At 42.1% G+C, this 20000-nt stretch overlaps 1 protein-coding gene across 1 annotated transcript in view; it reads right to left on the bottom strand.

Annotated features, from left to right (window-relative positions):
- Nucleotides 1-4799: 4799 nt before the first annotated feature.
- The window catches only part of LOC128701896 (uncharacterized), a 141361-nt gene continuing 126160 nt past the window's right edge, over nucleotides 4800-20000 (bottom strand). The window contains exons 18-21 of the mRNA XM_070099796.1: nucleotides 18932-19150; nucleotides 17746-17981; nucleotides 5408-5491; nucleotides 4800-5173 (exon numbers count right to left, since the gene is read on the bottom strand). Of these exons, the coding sequence (XP_069955897.1) occupies nucleotides 5009-5173; nucleotides 5408-5491; nucleotides 17746-17981; nucleotides 18932-19150 (704 nt within the window). The 3' untranslated portion in view covers nucleotides 4800-5008. The remainder of the gene's footprint in view (nucleotides 5174-5407; nucleotides 5492-17745; nucleotides 17982-18931; nucleotides 19151-20000) is intronic.

Here is a 20000-nt window from a genome sequence, read left to right as displayed (position 1 = left end):
ACCCTGGATGATGAGAGACAGGTGAGAGTCTCTCTCACCCTGGGTGATGAGAGACAGGTGAGAGTCTCTCTCACCCTGGGTGATGAGAGACAGGTGAGAGTCTCTCTCACCCTGGGTGATGAGAGACAGGTGAGAGTCTCTCTCATCCTGGGTGATGAGAGACAGGTGAGAGTCTCTCTCACCCTAGGTGATGAGAGACAGGTGAGAGTCTCTCACCCTGGGTGATGAGAGACAGGTGAGAGTCTCTCTCACCCTGGGTGATGAGAGACAGGTGAGAGTCTCTCTCACCCTGGATGATGAGAGGCAGGTGAGAGTCTCTCTCACCCTGAGTGATGAGAGACAGGTGAGAGTCTCTCTCATCCTGGGTGATGAGAGACAGGTGAGAGTCTCTCTCATCCTGGGTGATGAGAGACAGGTGAGAGTCTCTCTCACCCTAGGTGATGAGAGACAGGTGAGAGTCTCTCACCCTGGGTGATGAGAGACAGGTGAGAGTCTCTCTCACTCTGGGTGATGAGAGACAGGTGAGAGTCTCTCACTCTGGGTGATGAGAGACAGATGAGAGTCTCTCTCACCCTGGGTGATGAGAGACAGGTGAGAGTCTCTCTCACTCTGGGTGATGAGAGACAGATGAGAGTCTCTCTCATCCTGGGTGATGAGAGACAGGTGACAACCTCCCTCACCCTGGGTGATGAGAGACAGGTGACAACCTCTCTCACCCTGTGTGATGAGAGACAGGTGATAACCTCCCTCACCCTGGGTGATGAGAGACAGGTGACAGTCTCCTTCACCTCAGGTGAAACGCCCTTATCTTAAGCGCTTACTCACAAAAAGACCATTTTTACCTACAGAGCTCCAATACCCACTGAGGAAGTGCTCATACTCCTGGAGAGGGAGCACCGTCATACACTGGAGAAATATATTTATCACTGAAGATCCTAACGTGTCCCTAACTAGTAAATCAAACCTCACCTTCATTTATGCCAGTGTCAACATTCCACTAGCAAACTTCACCTTCGGATACGCCAGTGTCCACGTACCACTAGCGAGCTTCATCTTCGGATACACCAGTGTCAACATTCCAGTAGTAAACTTCACCTTCAGATACGCCAGTGTCAATATTCCACTAATTAGCTTCACCTTCAGATACACCAGTGTCAACATTCCACTAGTAAACGTAATTACTGATAACAATCCCAAACATTTCTGAATGGTTCTCAGTACGACACTTCTTTTCTCTTTAGAGATTCACATAGTTGTTTGGTCCCTCTTTTGTAGAGCGACACAACTAATACCGCAGACTCTGCTGACTCGTAGCAGACATAAACTCAGAAGTAATTAGACCACAAGAGACACAGACTCAGGGGTAATTAGACAACAAGAGACACAGACTCAGGGGTAATTAGACCACAAGAGACACAGACTCAGGGGTAATTAGACCACAAGAGACACAGACTCAGGGGTAATTAGACCACAAGAGACACAGACTCAGGGGTAATTAGACCACAAGAGACACAGACTCAGGGGTAATTAGACCACAAGAGACACAGACTCAGGGGTAATTAGACCACAAGAGACACAGACTCAGGGGTAATTAGACCACAAGAGACACAGACTCAGGGGTAATTAGACCACAAGAGACACAGACTCAGGGGTAATTAGACCACAAGAGACACAGACTCAGGGGTAATTAGACCACAAGAGACACAGACTCAGGGGTAATTAGACCACAAGAGACACAGACTCAGGGATAATTAGACCACAAGAGACACAGACTCAGGGGTAATTAGACCACAAGAGACACAGACTCAGGTAATCAACAACGTCGAGACTTCGTAATGCTCACAACAGTTACCTATATCACACCATTTAACTTTTACAGACATTTTTAACGAATTATTTTTTATTATAGACAGAAAAATATGACTGGTGTTTCTAAGAGGAACTGTTAGTTGTTGCAGCACCAATACATATAACGAAAGTTTAAAACACTACCACCGCTCAAACATTTAAAACATATATGACATTAAACATTTATAAAATGTTTAGAATTTATAGTTACACAGCCGATGTTAATCTACAGATTTTAATTTACCGATGTTAATCTACCGCTGGTACAAGTAAAAATATCTGCGTGGGGATCAAACCTGGCAACAGGCTATTGCATAGGAATTTACATATGTCACATAATCTATAAAACACATTAACATATGTCACATAATCTACAAAACACATGTAAAACATTCACATCATAAAGCTCGTTATATTTATCGCTTAACATTTATCACCCCAAAAAATCGCCTTCTTACCTCAGCAGCAACAAACACTGAATGAGAACTATTAAATCTAATTAAATTAAAAAATAAACTGCGTTTACGGCATGAGATTTAGTACATGTTTTGTGGCCTACCAATAAAGAGTTCGCATTTTCTTGAGTACATGTACCTAACAGTTCATGTACTCAATAAAGTTGCACATATATTTTTATCCGACAAGTTATAAGATATCAAAATATCTTATTGGAATCAATAGTGTTTATCTGTTCAGCTTTAAATGTTAATCATCAATTATCAGTGGAGAACTTCACTGGAAGTTCAACTATTTATTTTCCTCTTATGATGAGACTGAAAAAAATATACATTAATAAAATGTACATGGAGTGAATGTAGTTCTGGCAACAGTGACTGTAGAGTTAGGTTGACCTTGCTACAGTGTACACAAGACTGTAGCTTAGTCGGACCTGGTCTCAGACCGAGCCGCGGGGGCGTTGACCCCTGAAACCTTCTCCAGGTATCTCCAGGACCAGAAATTGCAACAGTAAGAACGCCAGTTCAGTTCCCGGTGCAGAATTCTTACATGTATTATTGATAATACTGTAGAAAAAGACACATGTGCAGTGTTATATATCCCCTGTATCCGACTGATGAAACGTGCTGTGCAGGCGAAATGTATCGGCAGTAAAGATATCCAATATGCTGATTATGTGTCTTATTCTTGGACGTCTCATTACGTTTCATTCATTAATGGAAGTAAATACGTTATGATGTTAAATACAACCATAAACTACAATCTTTCGTGAAATTATGTAACAAACATTAACATGTTTTAGAATTAATGATTTCGAGAACAACATTAACCCAAGACATGATGATAGCATCAAGGACAACATTAATCCAGGACATGATGATAATCAAACTATATCACGGGTGGGGTTTGAACCCGCGGTCAGAGAGTCTCAAACCCCATTCGTGGTATGATTTGTTTGCAATCGTGTCATTACAATTTCGTGAGTCATGATGATAACATCAAGGACAACATTAACCCAGGATAAGATAATAACATCAAGGACAACATTAACCCTGGATAGGATGATAGCATCAAGGACAACTAGTAAAGCGTTTGTTTACACAAAAGTATTGTTAGTTCCTCTTACCATCACTTGTAAGTACAGTGATGGAAGTCTATTTTCCTCTAGACACAATTTCAGTCATGTACAAACATAAAACTTCATGAATGCAAGGACACAGGTACATACACTTACGACGTCCTTATTAGATACATTTTGACATTGTGGCTTTGATCACTAGCAGAGACGATGTCACAGGACCTCGTGTATGCACTTCCGTCCTATCGTTCACACTATCAGTACCAATATGTAAATATTAGACCACCTTTAGCAAGACAATTTCTCACTTCTGGTAAAAGCTTTCAGATGTTTATTTCTTGCTCCCGTTATAATTCACCTCATTGCCTTTCTACCGTGATGGGGCAGGAGATGACAAGACCCTGACTACCAGCAGTGGTAAGTCTAAATATAATGCGGTTTTGTTAGCTTCCTGCTGAATTATGTGGGTTATTGAATGATATTTAAAGTGTATTCTGCACTAGGGTCATTAAGACGTCATGTCACTTGTTTACCACCAGTTAAGAGTAATTTAATACCTAAAATGTGGACTAAAATAGTCTCATTGTATACACATTGAGGGACATACACCTCTCAGTGCATGTATATCCGATATGTTATTATGTTCTATACAATTGAAGTTAAGCTGAGTGGAAGGAGAGAGTTGAATCTCAGAATTTGTGCTGGAATTCCATGTTTCCCTCATAGTGTCTGGTATTATCCCGCAACTCACTGACAAACTTAATGTAGTAATTTAATTTTCTAACAATTTGGTGAAGATGTGAGAAACTGTTTGTAGCCTTGAGTTTCTTAGTGGAGCTCAGACGCTGGTCTGACCTCTTCCACCTTGTCGACGGAGTTGAAGCTGAGGTGGAAACTCTCTCATCCACTGCTTCATGTTCCAGTATGGACCACTGAGACACTTGTGCAACATTTCGGAACCTTTATTGAGGAAACGTATCGATGTGTTCAGTCCACCAATCTTGATGGAGTAAACACATCGACTCCAGGCTGAGGGACTAATTACCTCTAACACCTCTTCATCTTTCTCCGTTCTTCTCTGTATTGGACTGAAGAAACCAGTGGCCGGAGAAACGTTACCTCAGTAAAGATTCCCAGATGTTGCAGAAGTGTCTCATTCTTCAATTTGTTGGTTTTCTAAGACATTTATATCACACCATTATGAACATAAATGGACCTCTTAAGGGCACTCAGTCCCGTTGTATTCTTATATTATGTAATTTTTCTCCTATAATCTACCTTGTCCATAATTATTATCGCATTTACTTTGTCTGTTTCGTAAAGTGAAGTCGAGTATCTTTCCTTAATTCATGGTATAATTTAACAAATCTTTGAGGACAATTGTGTTGCAGAGGTTTGACCTTTGCTGAGCTTTGCTCAGACCTCTGCAACACAATTGTCCTCAAAGATTTGTTAAGTTATACCATGAATTAAGGAAAGATCCTGGACTTCACCTTACGAAACAGACAAAGGAACTGCGATAGTAATTATGGACAAGGTAGATTATAGGGGAAAAATAAACATGATATCAGGAGACAGGGAGACTCACGAGCCTCTTAATTCCTTCTAGTCCTTCTCTAGTGTGATTCAGGCTTCAGTCCTTCCTTCAGGAGGCGCTGAGTGAAGTTCTTGCCGAGCCTCATCAGCAAGTAGATCAGAGTTGAGAGTCTCAGGAGCAGAGGCAGACCTCGCCGGAGAACCACTACTGCTGTCCTTCTTGGGTGAGTGCTGCCCTGGTTGTGGAGTGGAAGGCTGCAAAGAACAACACAACCAATCAAACACACTCCATTAGTCCACCATCCACGACTTCTGACTTAACCATATCAAAATCCAAAAGGATATTAGCACATGCAGCCGTGCAATATTACAAGCAATTGAACAAAATATAAAGATAATGTTAAGGAAAACATGCCAGCAATGAAATAAAGATTGTACCAAGCGAGGGAAGATAAGATTCTTGCCGCCATGATGGTGGTAAATACGAACCTTAATACTGAAGGTGAGGTGATATTTCTTGTTCTTGTCAAGGATGTCTGTGGGCAGGATGATCTGTTGTCTGGCGTGACCGTGCTGTCCAGGAGGGAGGGAGGGAGACGCACGTTACACACCTCGCTGGGCGAAACGTCTCCACAATAAAGATACCCAAGTGTGGCACATGTGACTTATTTATAGGTCCTTATTGTACACCATGAATATTATGACACTATGTTAAGAAGGTACAAGAAGGTGGCATTCATCACTACCACCACTACCACCACTACCACCACTACCACCACTACCACCACTACCACCACTACCACCACTACAACTACTACAACTACTACCGCCACTACCACCTCTACAAACAACACTGATAATGTTATACTGAACTTAATGTTGTTAAGACCTCACCACAACTGTTGTTACTATAACCTCCGTCTTCCCTTACTAACACAAAACTAACACAAAACTAACACAAAACTAACACAAAACTAACACAAAACTAACACAAAACTAACACAGAAACTAAAATAAACTAACACAGAAACTAACATAAAACTAACACAGAAACTAACACAAAACTAACACAGAAACTAACACAGAAACTAACACAAAACTAACACAGAAACTAACACAGAAACTAACACAAAACTAACACAGAAACTAACACAGAAACTAACACAGAAACTAACACAGAAACTAACACAGAAACTAACACAGAAACTAACACAGAAACTAGCACAGAAACTAACACAGAAACTAATACAGAAACTAACACAGAAACTAACACAGAAACTAACACAGAAACTAACACAGAAACTAACACAGAAACTAACACAGAAACTAACACAGAAACTAACACAGAAACTAACACAGAAACTAACACAGAAACTAGCACAGAAACTAGCACAGAAACTAACACAGAAACTAACATAGAAACTAACACAAAACTAACACAGAAACTAACACAGAAACTAACACAGAAACTAACACAGAAACTAACACAGAAACTAACACAGAAACTAGCACAGAAACTAACACAGAAACTAACACAGAAACTAACACAGAAACTAACACAGAAACTAACACAGAGACTAACACAGAAACTAACACAGAAACTAACACAGAAACTAACACAGAAACTAGCACAGAAACTAACACAGAAACTAACACAGAAACTAACACAGAAACTAACACAGAAACTAACACAAAACTAACACAGAAACTAACACAGAAACTAACACAGAAACTAACACAGAAACTAACACAGAAACTAACACAGAAACTAACACAGAAACTAACACAAAACTAACACAGAAACTAACACAGAAACTAACACAGAAACTAACACAGAAGCTAACACAGAAACTAACACAGAAAATAACACAGAAACTAACACAGAAACTAACACAGAGACTAACACAGAAACTAACACAGAAACTAACACAGACACTAACACAGAAACTAACACAGAAACTAACACAGACACTAACACAGACACTAACACAGACACTAACACAGAGACTGAGACTAACACAGAAACTAACACAGAAACTAACACAGAAACTAACACAGAGACTAACACAGAAACTAACACAGAAACAAACACAGAAACTAACACAGAAACTAACACACAGACTAACACAGAAACTAACACAGAGACTAACACAAAACTAACACAGAGACTAACACAGACACTAACACAGAAACTAACACAGAAACTAACACAGAGAATAATACAGGGGCTAACACAGAAACTAACACAGAGACTAACACAGAAACTAACACAGAGACTAATACAGAAACTAACACAGAAACTAACACAGAGACTAACACAGAGACTAACACAGAAACTAACACAGAGACTAACACAGAAACTAACACAGAGACTAACACACACACTACCACAGAGACTAACACAGAAACTAACACAGAGACTAACACAGAAACTAACACAGAGACTAACATAGAAACTAACACAGAAACTAACACAGAGACTAACACAGAGACTAACACAGAGACTAACACAGAAACTAACACAGAGACTAACACAGAAACTAACACAGAGACTAACACAGAAACTAACACAGAAACTAACACAGAGACTAACACAGAAACTAACACAGAAACTAACACAGAAACTAACAAGGTAGAACACTAACATTTTGAATAACAAGGAAGAGCACTAACAACGAAACTAACACAGCAGGATACTAACACAGCAGGATATTAACACAGCAGGACACTAACACAGCAGGATACTAACACAGCAGGGAAACTAACACAGCAGGATACTAACACAGCAGGGAAACTAACACAGCAGGATACTAACACAGCGGGGAAACTAACACAGCAGGATACTAACACAGCAGGATACTAACACAGCAGGATACTAACACAGCAGCATACTAACACAGCAGCATACTAACACAGCAGCATACTAACACAGCAGGCTACTAACACAGCAGGATACTAACACAGCAGGATACTAACACAGCAGGACACTAACACAGCAAGATACTAACACAGCAGGAAGCTAACACAGCAGGATACTAACACAGCAGGATACTAACACAGCAGGATACTAACACAGCAGGACACTAACACAGCAGGATATTAACACAGCAGCATACTAACACAGCAGGATACTAACACAGCAGGATAGTAACACAGCAACATACTTACACAGCAGCATACTTACACAGCAGCATACTAACACAGCAGCATACTAACACAGCAGGATACTAACACAGCAGGATACTAACACAGCAGGATACTAACACAGCAGGATACTAACACAGCAGGATACTAACACAGCAGGATACTAACACAGCAGCATACTAACACAGCAGCATACTAACACAGCAGCATACTAACACAGCAGCATACTAACACAGCAGGATACTAACACAGCAGGATACTAACACAGCAGCATACTTACACAGCAGCATACTAACACAGCAGCATACTAACACAGCAGCATACTAACACAGCAGAATAAAAACACAGCAGGATACTAACACAGCAGGATACTAACACAGCAGGATACTAACACAGCAGGATACTAACACAGCAGCATACTAACACAGCAGCATACTAACACAGCATCATACTAACACAGCAGGATACTAACACAGCAGCATACTAACACAGCAGCATACTAACACAGCAGCATACTAACACAGCAGGATACTAACACAGCAGGATACTAACACAGCAGCATACTAACACAGCAGCATACTAACACAGCAGCATACTAACACAGCAGCATACTAACACAGCAGCATACTAACACAGCAGCATACTAACACAGCAGGATACTAACACAGCAGCATACTAACACAGCAGCATACTAACACAGCAGCATACTAACACAGCAGCATACTAACACAGCAGGATACTAACACAGCAGGATACTAACACAGCAGGATACTAACACAGCAGGATACTAACACAGCAGCATACTAACACAGCAGAATAAAAACACAGCAGGATACTAACACAGCAGGATACTAACACAGCAGGATACTAACACAGCAGCATACTAACACAGCAGGATACTAACACAGCAGGATACTAACACAGCAGCATACTAACACAGCAGAATAAAAACACAGCAGGATACTAACACAGCAGGATACTAACACAGCAGGATACTAACACAGCAGGATACTAACACAGCAGCATACTAACACAGCAGGATACTAACACAGCAGGATACTAACACAGCAGCATACTAACACAGCAGAATAAAAACACAGCAGGATACTAACACAGCAGGATACTAACACAGCAGGATACTAACACAGCAGCATACTAACACAGCAGCATACTAACACAGCAGCATACTAACACAGCAGGATACTAACACAGCAGCATACTAACACAGCAGCATACTAACACAGCAGCATACTAACACAGCAGGATACTAACACAGCAGCATACTAACACAGCAGGATACTAACACAGCAGGATACTAACACAGCAGGATACTAACACAGCAGGATACTAACACAGCAGCATACTAACACAGCAGAATAAAAACACAGCAGGATACTAACACAGCAGGATACTAACACAGCAGGATACTAACACAGCAGGATACTAACACAGCAGGATACTAACACAGCAGCATACTAACACAGCAGGACACTAACACAGCTGGATACTAACACAGCAGGATACTAACACAGCAGGATACTAACACAGCAGGATACTAACACAGCAGGACACTAACACAGCAGGATACTAACACAGCAGGATACTAACACAGCAGAACTCTAACACAGCAGGATGCTAACACAGCAGGATACTAACACAGCAGGATACTGACACAGCAGGGAAACTAACACAGCAGGATACTAACACAGCAGGGAAACTAACACAGCAGGATACTAACACAGCAGCATACTAACACAGCAGCATACTAACATAGCAGAATAAAAACACAGCAGCATACTAACACAGCAGCATACTAACACAGCAGCATACTAACACAGCAGGATACTAACACAGCAGCATACTAACACTGCAGGATACTAACACAGCAGCATACTAACACAGCAGGATACTAACACAGCAGCATACTAACACAGCAGCATACTAACACAGCAGCATACTAACACAGCAGCATACTAACACAGCAGCATACTAACACAGCAGCATACTAACACAGCAGCATAATAACACAGCAGCATAATAACACAGCAGCATAATAACACAGCAGAATAAAAACACAGCAGCATAATAACACAACAGGATACTAACACAGCAGCATAATAACACAGCAGGATACTAGCACAGCAGCATAATAACACAGCAGCATAATAACACAGCAGAATACTAACACAGCAGCAAAATAACACAGCAGGATACTAACACAGCAACATACTAACACAGCAGCATACACAGCAGCATAATAACACAGGAGGATACTAACACAGCAGCATAATAACACAACAGCATAATAACACAGCAGCATAATAACACAGCAGCATAATAACACAGCAGCTTAATAACACAACAGCATAATAACACAACAGCATAATAACACAACAGCATAACACAGCAGCATAATAACACAGCAGCATAATAACACAGCAGCATAATAACACAGCAGCATAATAACACAGCCGCATAATAACACAGCAACATAATAACACAACAGCATAATAACACAGCAGGATACTAACACAGCAGCATAATACCACAGCAGGATACTAGCACAGCAGCATAATAACACAGCAGCATAATAACACAGCAGCATAATAACACAGTAGAATACTAACACAGCAGCATAATAACACAGCAGGATACTAACACAGCAGTATACTAACACATCAGCATATTAACACAGCAGGATACTAACACAGCAGCATAACAACACAGCAGGATACTAACACAGCAGCATACTAACACAGCAACATAATAACACAGCAGGATACTAACACAGCAGCATACTAACACAGCAGCATAACAACACAGTAGGATACTAACACAGCAGCATAATAACACAGCAGGATACTAACACAGCAGCATAATAACACAGCAGGATACTAACACAGCAGCATACTAACACAGCAGCATAATAACACAGCAGGATACTAACACAGCAGCTTAATAACACAGCAGGATACTAACACAGCAGCATACTAAAACGGCAGCGTAATAACACAGCAGGATACTAACACAGAAGCATAATAACACAACATGATACTAACACAGCAGCATACTAACACAGCAGCATAATAACACATCAGGATACTAACACAGCAGCATACTAACACAGCAGCATAATAACACAGCAGGATACTAACACAGCTACATAATAACACAACAGGACACTAACACAGCAGGGCACTAACACAGCAGGACACTAACACAGCAGGACACTAACACAGCAGGACACTAACACAGCAGGGCACTAACACAGCAGGACACTAACACAGCAGGACACTAACACAGCAGGACACTAACACAACAGGACACTAACACAGCAGGACACTAACACAGCAGGACACTAACACAGCAGGACACTAACACAGCAGGACACTAACACAGCAGGACACTAACACAACAGGACACTAACACAGCAGGACACTAACACAGCAGGACACTAACACAGCAGGACACTAACACAGCAGGACAGTTGTCTGTGGAGGAGGCTGGAAGCCAAGAGATCTCGGAGTGCACACAAACACACACACACATACACACACACACACACACAGACACACACACACACACACACACACACACACACACACACACACACACACACACACACACACACACACACACACACACTGCTGGAACTTAGGCTTGACTACCATGTGCTCCAAAATCTTTAGAAGAGCTTCAACACGGTGAGAAGCCCTTATTATTATTATTATTATTATTATTATTATTATTATTATTATTATTATTATTATTATTATTATTATTATTATTATTATTATTATTATTTTTATAAGTATTATTATTATTATTTTCAGTAGTTAGGTTAGGTAAGGTTCGTCAGGAAACAGGACAAGTGTTTCCTCACGCTGGCCTTAGTCAGATGATGACCCGCCTTTGGAGCTTTTTGTCATCTGACCGAGGCCTTCCGCTGGCTTACTGGTCCACCCCTTGAAAAATTATTGTCATTTATAACCAATGAGTAAAGTGAATTATCAGTAGTGTTTCAGCTGGTTGTGTTCCGGCTTTTAAGGTTTTTGGAACACTAAGCTCAGTGTTCCTTTGAGACAAAGAACTGTGTGAGCTTAATTTGCTCATTGCTGTGTGCTCGATAAAGCCCAGCCTTGGGCTAGACGTTGTAGCACAAGGATGCTTTTGCTTTCAGTGTCTACATTCTCACTTGTCGACTTTTGTCGCCGTATACCAGTTTTTATAGCAGAGAAAGATGGTTTTTGGTACTCTGGGTATTCTTATCTAGGAAGCTTTTCTCTGTGACGCTCGGTGTACGGAGGATCAAGTCTCCACAACGTCCTGGGCTAAATGATCCACATGGGTTTGGCATTTAATATGAATTATTAAAAAAAATTAAATGCTCTATATCGCAGTTTGTGTTTTGTTATGATGTTTGTCTGTATACAATACTACTGACGTACAGACTGGTTGCTGGCCTGGCGTCCCTCCTGTCGTCTCTGACACCAACACTATCACGACCAAAAGTGTCACCTGGTGCCTCACACACACTCAAGATAACAGTGTAAGATAACGTGAAATAGTGTCATTAAGAGAAAGCACACGTGGATATATGTCAATGACTGCCATCAAACATGTGAATATAAACACCATACAGATTCATGCTGTTGTTTAAAACAATGTTTTGCTTGGGTCCTGCTGGTTCAGGTGTGTTATGGGAGGGGAACAAGTGAGCGTATAGAGTATTGTAGCAGGAGAGAGAAGAAGCATCAGGAGGATTCAATAAAGGAGGTTACGAAAGCAAGTTATCCAGTTACTTAGGTTTTGTTGAATTATATTAACTATTTTGGTTCCAGGCAGTTGTAATTTTACAAGAGTTGTGAGTTGACAGTGTCCAGGAGGACCCTCGTAAATTTCTATTTTTAAGTGCCGAGTTTTGCTGTATGTTAAATACTCCTTGGTCTCTAAATTCTGAATTACCACAAGATTTAAGAATTTCTTTTGTCTTTCTGTTCAGTGATTAACTCAGTATTGCTCAAAAACATTTACCGTGGAAAACACGTCCTGGCTGACTACAATGTTAAATTAACCATTAAAGAGGAAGACAGAAGGAAATTAATTGAGGCTGAATCAGTCCAGAGTTTTCTCAATGTATATAAAAAAAAAGATATTTATATCGTCTTATTCACTGCAAAAATTACTGCTGCGTGAAACCAAGCTTATGAAATGCGATGTAGATAATCCCAGATAATTCGATCCACTTCACCTTTGTGATCCTTCATCCCTGATAATTCCATCTCCTCTCTCAAGTTTTGACGGCCATATGTAAGCTTAAATGTTCACTGTTCCTGCCACTGACCTCAGAATATTGGTCAATAGGAAGATAATGTGTACAGTGAAGTATTCTTGTTATCTACAGTATGATCACACTCACTTATGACACCATAATAAAGAATTATTTCACTATATAAACCACAAATATTAATTGCTTAAAGCAAACACACTTGTGTTGTACTAACTGATACTCATTTTGGACTTGGTTGTTCTGGCATTCATGGTATTGGTGTGATGGTCCCCACACGACCATAATGGTCCCACACGACCATGATGGTCTCACACGACCATGATGGTCTCACATGACCATGCAGACAGGAGAGCATGCAACAGGCACCACACAGCCAGCCTCAGCTGCCACAATCACACCATCCAGGTGGATATGTGACGGCCTCAGTAACATCATGGAAGGTAACATGGAAGGTCGAAGTATCCCTTAACCTTCCCAGGCAGGCAGTAGGTGGCTATAAGTGTGGAACACAACACACCATTAACACAACCAAGCATAAAGGTAATCAAGTTCTGCCAATCGAGCATCCTTCAACGATCGAGATAACATATTGAACTTAAAATTAATTTAATAAGGGTCAAGTCATCTAATTTAAGTTAGAATATGGTTATTTACGTCTATCTGTTACTTTTAGTTATTCATCTATTTATTCAATTATTTACTATATTTAGAGGGCAGGAGAGGATGGCCCTAGTGTACTAATAGTATATTATAGTATACTATACTGTACCCCAGTACCCTGAATCAGGTCCATACAGATAGCCACCTTGTTGCCCGGTACTTAGTGCCTCATCCAGGGCTCTGACATACAAATGCAAAAACAAAATGTGTATATATCTTATGAGAGATAAGACTGGTGTCTCTCACGCTGTTCATCGTGAGATGAACTTATATCACAATAACACTGGTGTCTTTCATGGTGTTCATCATCAGATGAACATATCAAAAATAGTGATGAGGAATTGTACACGTAAGGTGGAACTGATATATTCACAAACTTTATAAATTGTTGATGTTAATACAACAATTACTGATGTTGATACAACAGGTGTTGATGGTGATACAACAACTGTTGATGGTGATACAACACTGTTGATGGTGATACAACAACTGTTGATGGTGATACAACAACTGTTGATGGTGATACAACAACTGTTGATGGTGATACAACAACTGTTGATGATGATACAACAACTGTTGATGGTGATACAACACTGTTGATGGTGATACAACAACTGTTGATGGTGATACAACACTGTTGATGGCGATACAACACTGTTGATGGTGATACAACATTGTTGATGGTGATACAACAACTGTTGATGGTGATACAATAACTGTTGATGGTGATACAACACTGTTGATGGTGATACAACACTGTTGATGGTGATACAACACTTCATACAAGACTCACAATACTGTAATTTTTAAAAATAAATACAGCAATGCATTCAACTCAATATTAGGCACTTATCCTCTAAATTAATGTTTTTAAATAACAAATATTAAAATTTTAATGGAAAAAATAACTATTCTAAAAATGCTAAAATAAGTAAAAAAAAATGTGGAAAAATGAGAAATAAATTTTTTTTTTTCATTTCAAAATTTCGGAACAATTCAAGCCAAATTCAAAAATTTAATATAAGATAGATTTATAGTGAATATATCAGCGTCCACCTTGAAGTGTATTAATCTTTTTTGTAAGATAACTCTAAAAAGTTTCTCTCAGTAAAGTGAAATATTTCTACTTAGAAAAAGAAAAGCCAGCCTAGAATACGGGAATTTTCTAGCCTATTTGTGATGTATGGAGAAGAGGCCAGTGGTGGTGTACACCAGTGGTGGTGTACACCAGTGGTGGTGTACACCAGTGGTGGTGTACACCAGTGGTGGTGTACACCAGTGGTGGTGTTCACCAGTGGTGGTGTACACCAGTGGTGGTGTACACCAGTGGTGGTGTTCACCAGTGGTGGTGTACACCAGTGGTGGTGTACACCAGTGGTGGTGTTCACCAGTGGTGGTGTTCACCAGTGGTGGTGTTCACCAGTGGTGGTGTTCACCAGTGGTGTTGTTCATCAGTGGTGGTGTTCACCAGTGGTGGTGTACACCAGTGGTGTTGTTCACCAGTGGTGGTGTTCACCAGTGGTGGTGTTCACCAGTGGTGGTGTACACCAGTGGTGGTGTACACCAGTGGTGGTGTACACCAGTGGTGGTGTACACCAGTGGTGGTGTTCACCAGTGGTGGTGTTCACCAGTGGTGGTGTACACCAGTGGTGGTGTACACCAGTGGTGGTGTTCACCAGTGGTGGTGTACACCAGTGGTGGTGTACACCAGTGGTGGTGTTCACCAGTGGTGGTGTTCACCAGTGGTGGTGTACACCAGTGGTGGTGTACACCAGTGGTGTTGTTCACCAGTGGTGGTGTTCACCAGTGGTGGTGTACACCAGTGGTGGTGTTCACCAGTGGTGGTGTACACCAGTGGTGGTGTTCACCAGTGGTGGTGTTCACCAGTGGTGGTGTACACCAGTGGTGTTGTTCACCAGTGGTGGTGTACACCAGTGGTGTTGTTCACCAGTGGTGTTGTTCACCAGTGGTGGTGTACACCAGTGGTGTTGTTCACCAGTGGTGTTGTTCACCAGTGGTGGTGTACACCAGTGGTGTTGTTCACCAGTGGTGTTGTTCACCAGTGGTGGTGTACACCAGTGGTGTTGTTCACCAGTGGTGTTGTTCACCAGTGGTGGTGTACACCAGTGGTGGTGTACACCAGTGGTGGTGTTCACCAGTGGTGGTGTACACCAGTGGTGGTGTACACCAGTGGTGGTGTTCACCAGTGGTGGTGTTCACCAGTGGTGGTATACACCAGTGGTGGTGTACACCAGTGGTGGTGTTCACCAGTGGTGGTGTACACCAGTGGTGGTGTTCACCAGTGGTGGTGTACATCAGTGGTGTTGTTCACCAGTGGTGGTGTTCACCAGTGGTGTACACCAGTGGTGGTGTTCACCAGTGGTGGTGTACACCAGTGGTGGTGTTCACCAGTGGTGTTGTTCACCAGTGGTGGTGTACACCAGTGGTGTTGTTCACCAGTGGTGGTGTTCACCAGTGGTGGTGTACACCAGTGGTGTTGTTCACCAGTGGTGGTGTTCACCAGTGGTGGTGTACACCAGTGGTGGTGTACACCAGTGGTGGTGTACACCAGTGGTGGTGTACACCAGTGGTGGTGTTCACCAGTGGTGGTGTACACCAGTGGTGTTGTTCACCAGTGGTGGTGTACACCAGTGGTGTTGTTCACCAGTGGTGTTGTTCACCAGTGGTGTTGTTCACCAGTGGTGGTGTACACCAGTGGTGTTGTTCACCAGTGGTGTTGTTCACCAGTGGTGGTGTACACCAGTGGTGTTGTTCACCAGTGGTGTTGTTCACCAGTGGTGGTGTACACCAGTGGTGTTGTTCACCAGTGGTGTTGTTCACCAGTGGTGGTGTACACCAGTGGTGTTGTTCACCAGTGGTGTTGTTCACCAGTGGTGGTGTACACCAGTGGTGTTGTTCACCAGTGGTGTTGTTCACCAGTGGTGGTGTACACCAGTGGTGTTGTTCACCAGTGGTGGTGTTCACCAGTGGTGGTGTACACTAGTGGTGGTGTACACCAGTGGTGGTGTTCACCAGTAGTGTTGTTCACCAGTAGTGGTGCACAACGTTCATCAGTGGTGTTGTACAACTTTCACCAGTGGTAATGTGCAACTTTCTCCAGTGGTGTTGTACAACTTTCGCCAGTGGTGGTGACCAACCTTCACCAGTGGTGGTGACCAACCTTCACCAGTGCTGGTTATCAACCTTCACCAGTGCTGGTGACCAACCTTCAGCAGTGATGGTGACCAGCCTTCGCCAGTGGTGGTGATCAGTCTTCACCAGTGGGGGTGACCAACCTTCACCAGTGCTGGAGACCAACCTTCACCAGTGGTGGAGACCAACCTTCACCAGTGCTGGAGACCAACCTTCACCAGTGGTGGAGACCAACCTTCACCAGTGGTGGCGATCGACCTTCACCAGTGGTGGTGGCCAACCTTCGCCAGTGGTGGTGATCAGTCTTCACCAGTGGTGGTGACCAACCTTCACAAGTGGTGGTGACCAACCTTCACCAATGGTGATGACCAACCTTCACCAGTGGGGGTGACCAACCTTCACCAGTGCTGGAGACCAACCTTCACCAGTGGTGGAGACCAACCTTCACCAGTGCTGGAGACCAACCTTCACCAGTGGTGGAGACCAACCTTCACCATTGGTGGAGACCAACCTTCACCAGTGGTGGTGACCAACCTTCACCAGTGGTGGTGACCAACCTTCACCAGTGGTGGTGACCAACCTGCAGTTCAACAGTCAGTGGGTTCTTTGGATCGTAGTTCCTTAAGCCAACTGGCTCTCCTGGCTTACTCCAGGTGTGAGTGGTGTCAAGGGGAGAGCCAGGCGAACCCACTATGGGCGTGGCACCACCGGTGGTGGAGGTGTTGGAGGTGCCAGCTATCTTAGGGAGAGACACCGACCTGTTGGTGGTGATGGTGGTGCCTCCTGCTGGAGGTCGCCTCCTCCCTCGGTACCCGACTGTCAAAACAAGGGAGAATAAATTAGTGATATGGTACTCGCAAGGGAGAAGAAATTTATGATGCACGTCAAACAAAAGGGAGAATAAACTAGATGTACGCTACAAAGAAGGGAGAATAAATTAGAAAAAACACTACAAACGAAAGAAAACAGCAATACGTAATAACGTTGGTGACAGAATAAATAACAATGGAACAAATCGAATCACAGAGAAAAGAGAATAAATCATAAAAACACAATGATAACCCTTTAAAATAAATATTAGAGCAACGAGTTTCTTAGAGACAGAATTAGAGAAATCTAGAAACTCGTTTATCAAGGAGATAGGAAGAGTTTAGAGGAAAGAGACGCTTATATCTCATAGCTGGGTTTGAAGACTATCTACTACACCATGGCCATTAAGGCTGGTTGAATGATTTGTGAAGTTTGAAGACTATCTACTACACCAGGGTCATTAAGGCTGGTTGAATGATTTGTGGGGTTTGAAGACTATCTACTACACCAGAGTCATTAAGGCTGGTTGAATGATTTGTGGGGTTTGAAGACTATCTACTACACCAGAGTCATTAAGGCTGGTTGAATGATTTGTGGGGTTTGAAGACTACTACACCAGGGTCATTAAGGCTGTATGTCACTAGTTCACCATCAGTCAAAAATAATTTAATACCTTAAAATGGAAATCCCAATTTAAGGTATCTACATATATATACATCTATCTGTACATATATATATATATATATATATATATATATATATATATATATATATATATATATATATATATATATATATATATATATATATATATATATGCGTAGATATGGATGCGTCTCGGTGTACATTCAGTGAGAGAGACAGCAACATAGCCTCGGTACTACACACACAACACAACAAAATCAACCTGCGCAGCTCGTGGAGGTAGCGCAGCTGAATGGACAGTAAGTACTCACTATAGGCGGCGCAGGGAACGCCCGTGTAGGCGTGGGCGGCGTGGTGACAACGGTGGGTGGTGTGGTTACACACACCAGCCTCGCGAGGTGTCATAAGTGGTTCCGGTAACTCACGTAACTCCGCGCGACGGATTGCGCGACTAAGTCTGTCAACGTCGTCAGTGGGACGGAAGGCTGGGATCTTACTGCTCTGAGAACTCTGAAGGAACCTTAGTTGATCTGAGGGAGGAGAGGATGGTGGTAGTGGTGGTAGTGGTGGTAGTGATAGTAGTGTTAGCGGTAGTAGTGGTAGTAGTGGTAGTAGTGGTAGTGGTGGTAGTGTGGTAGTGATAGTAGTGTCAGTGGTAGTAGTGGTAGTGGTAGTAGTGGTAATGGTGGTAGCGGTAATAGTGGTAGTAGTAGTAGTGGTAGTAGTGGTAGTAGTGGTAATGATGGTAGTGGTAATAGTGGTAGTAGTAGTAGTAGTGCTAGTAGTGGTAGTGGTGGTAGTGATAGTAGTGTCAGTGGTAGTAGTGGTAGTGGTAGTAGTGGTAATGGTGGTAGTGGTAATAGTGGTAGTAGTAGTGGTAGTAGTGGTAGTGGTAGTAGTGGTAATGGTGGTAGTGGTAATAGTGGTAGTAGTAGTAGTAGTGGTACTAGTGGTAGTGGTAGTAGTGGTAGTAGTGGTGGTAGTGATAGTAGTGTTAGTGGTAGTAGTGGTGGTGGTAGTACCATACACTTATCATAAAGGTACTGTACCATACACTCACCATAAAGGTACTGTACCATACACTCACCATAAAGGTACTGTACCATACACTCACCATAAAGGTACTGTACCATACACTCACCATAAAGGTACTGTACCATACACTCACATAAAGGTACTGTACCATACACTCACCATAAAGATACTGTACCATACACTCACCATAAAGGTTCTGTACCATACACTCACCATAAAGGTACTGTACCATACACTCACCATAAAGATACTGTACCATACACTCACCATAAAGGTTCTGTACCATACACTCACCATAAAGGTACTGTACCATACACTCACCATAAAGGTACTGTACCATACACT

Source organism: Cherax quadricarinatus, chromosome 69 (assembly GCF_038502225.1).
Source record: "Cherax quadricarinatus isolate ZL_2023a chromosome 69, ASM3850222v1, whole genome shotgun sequence".
Lineage (NCBI taxonomy): Eukaryota > Metazoa > Arthropoda > Malacostraca > Decapoda > Parastacidae > Cherax > Cherax quadricarinatus.
This window is presented reverse-complemented; position numbering and strand designations above follow the sequence as displayed.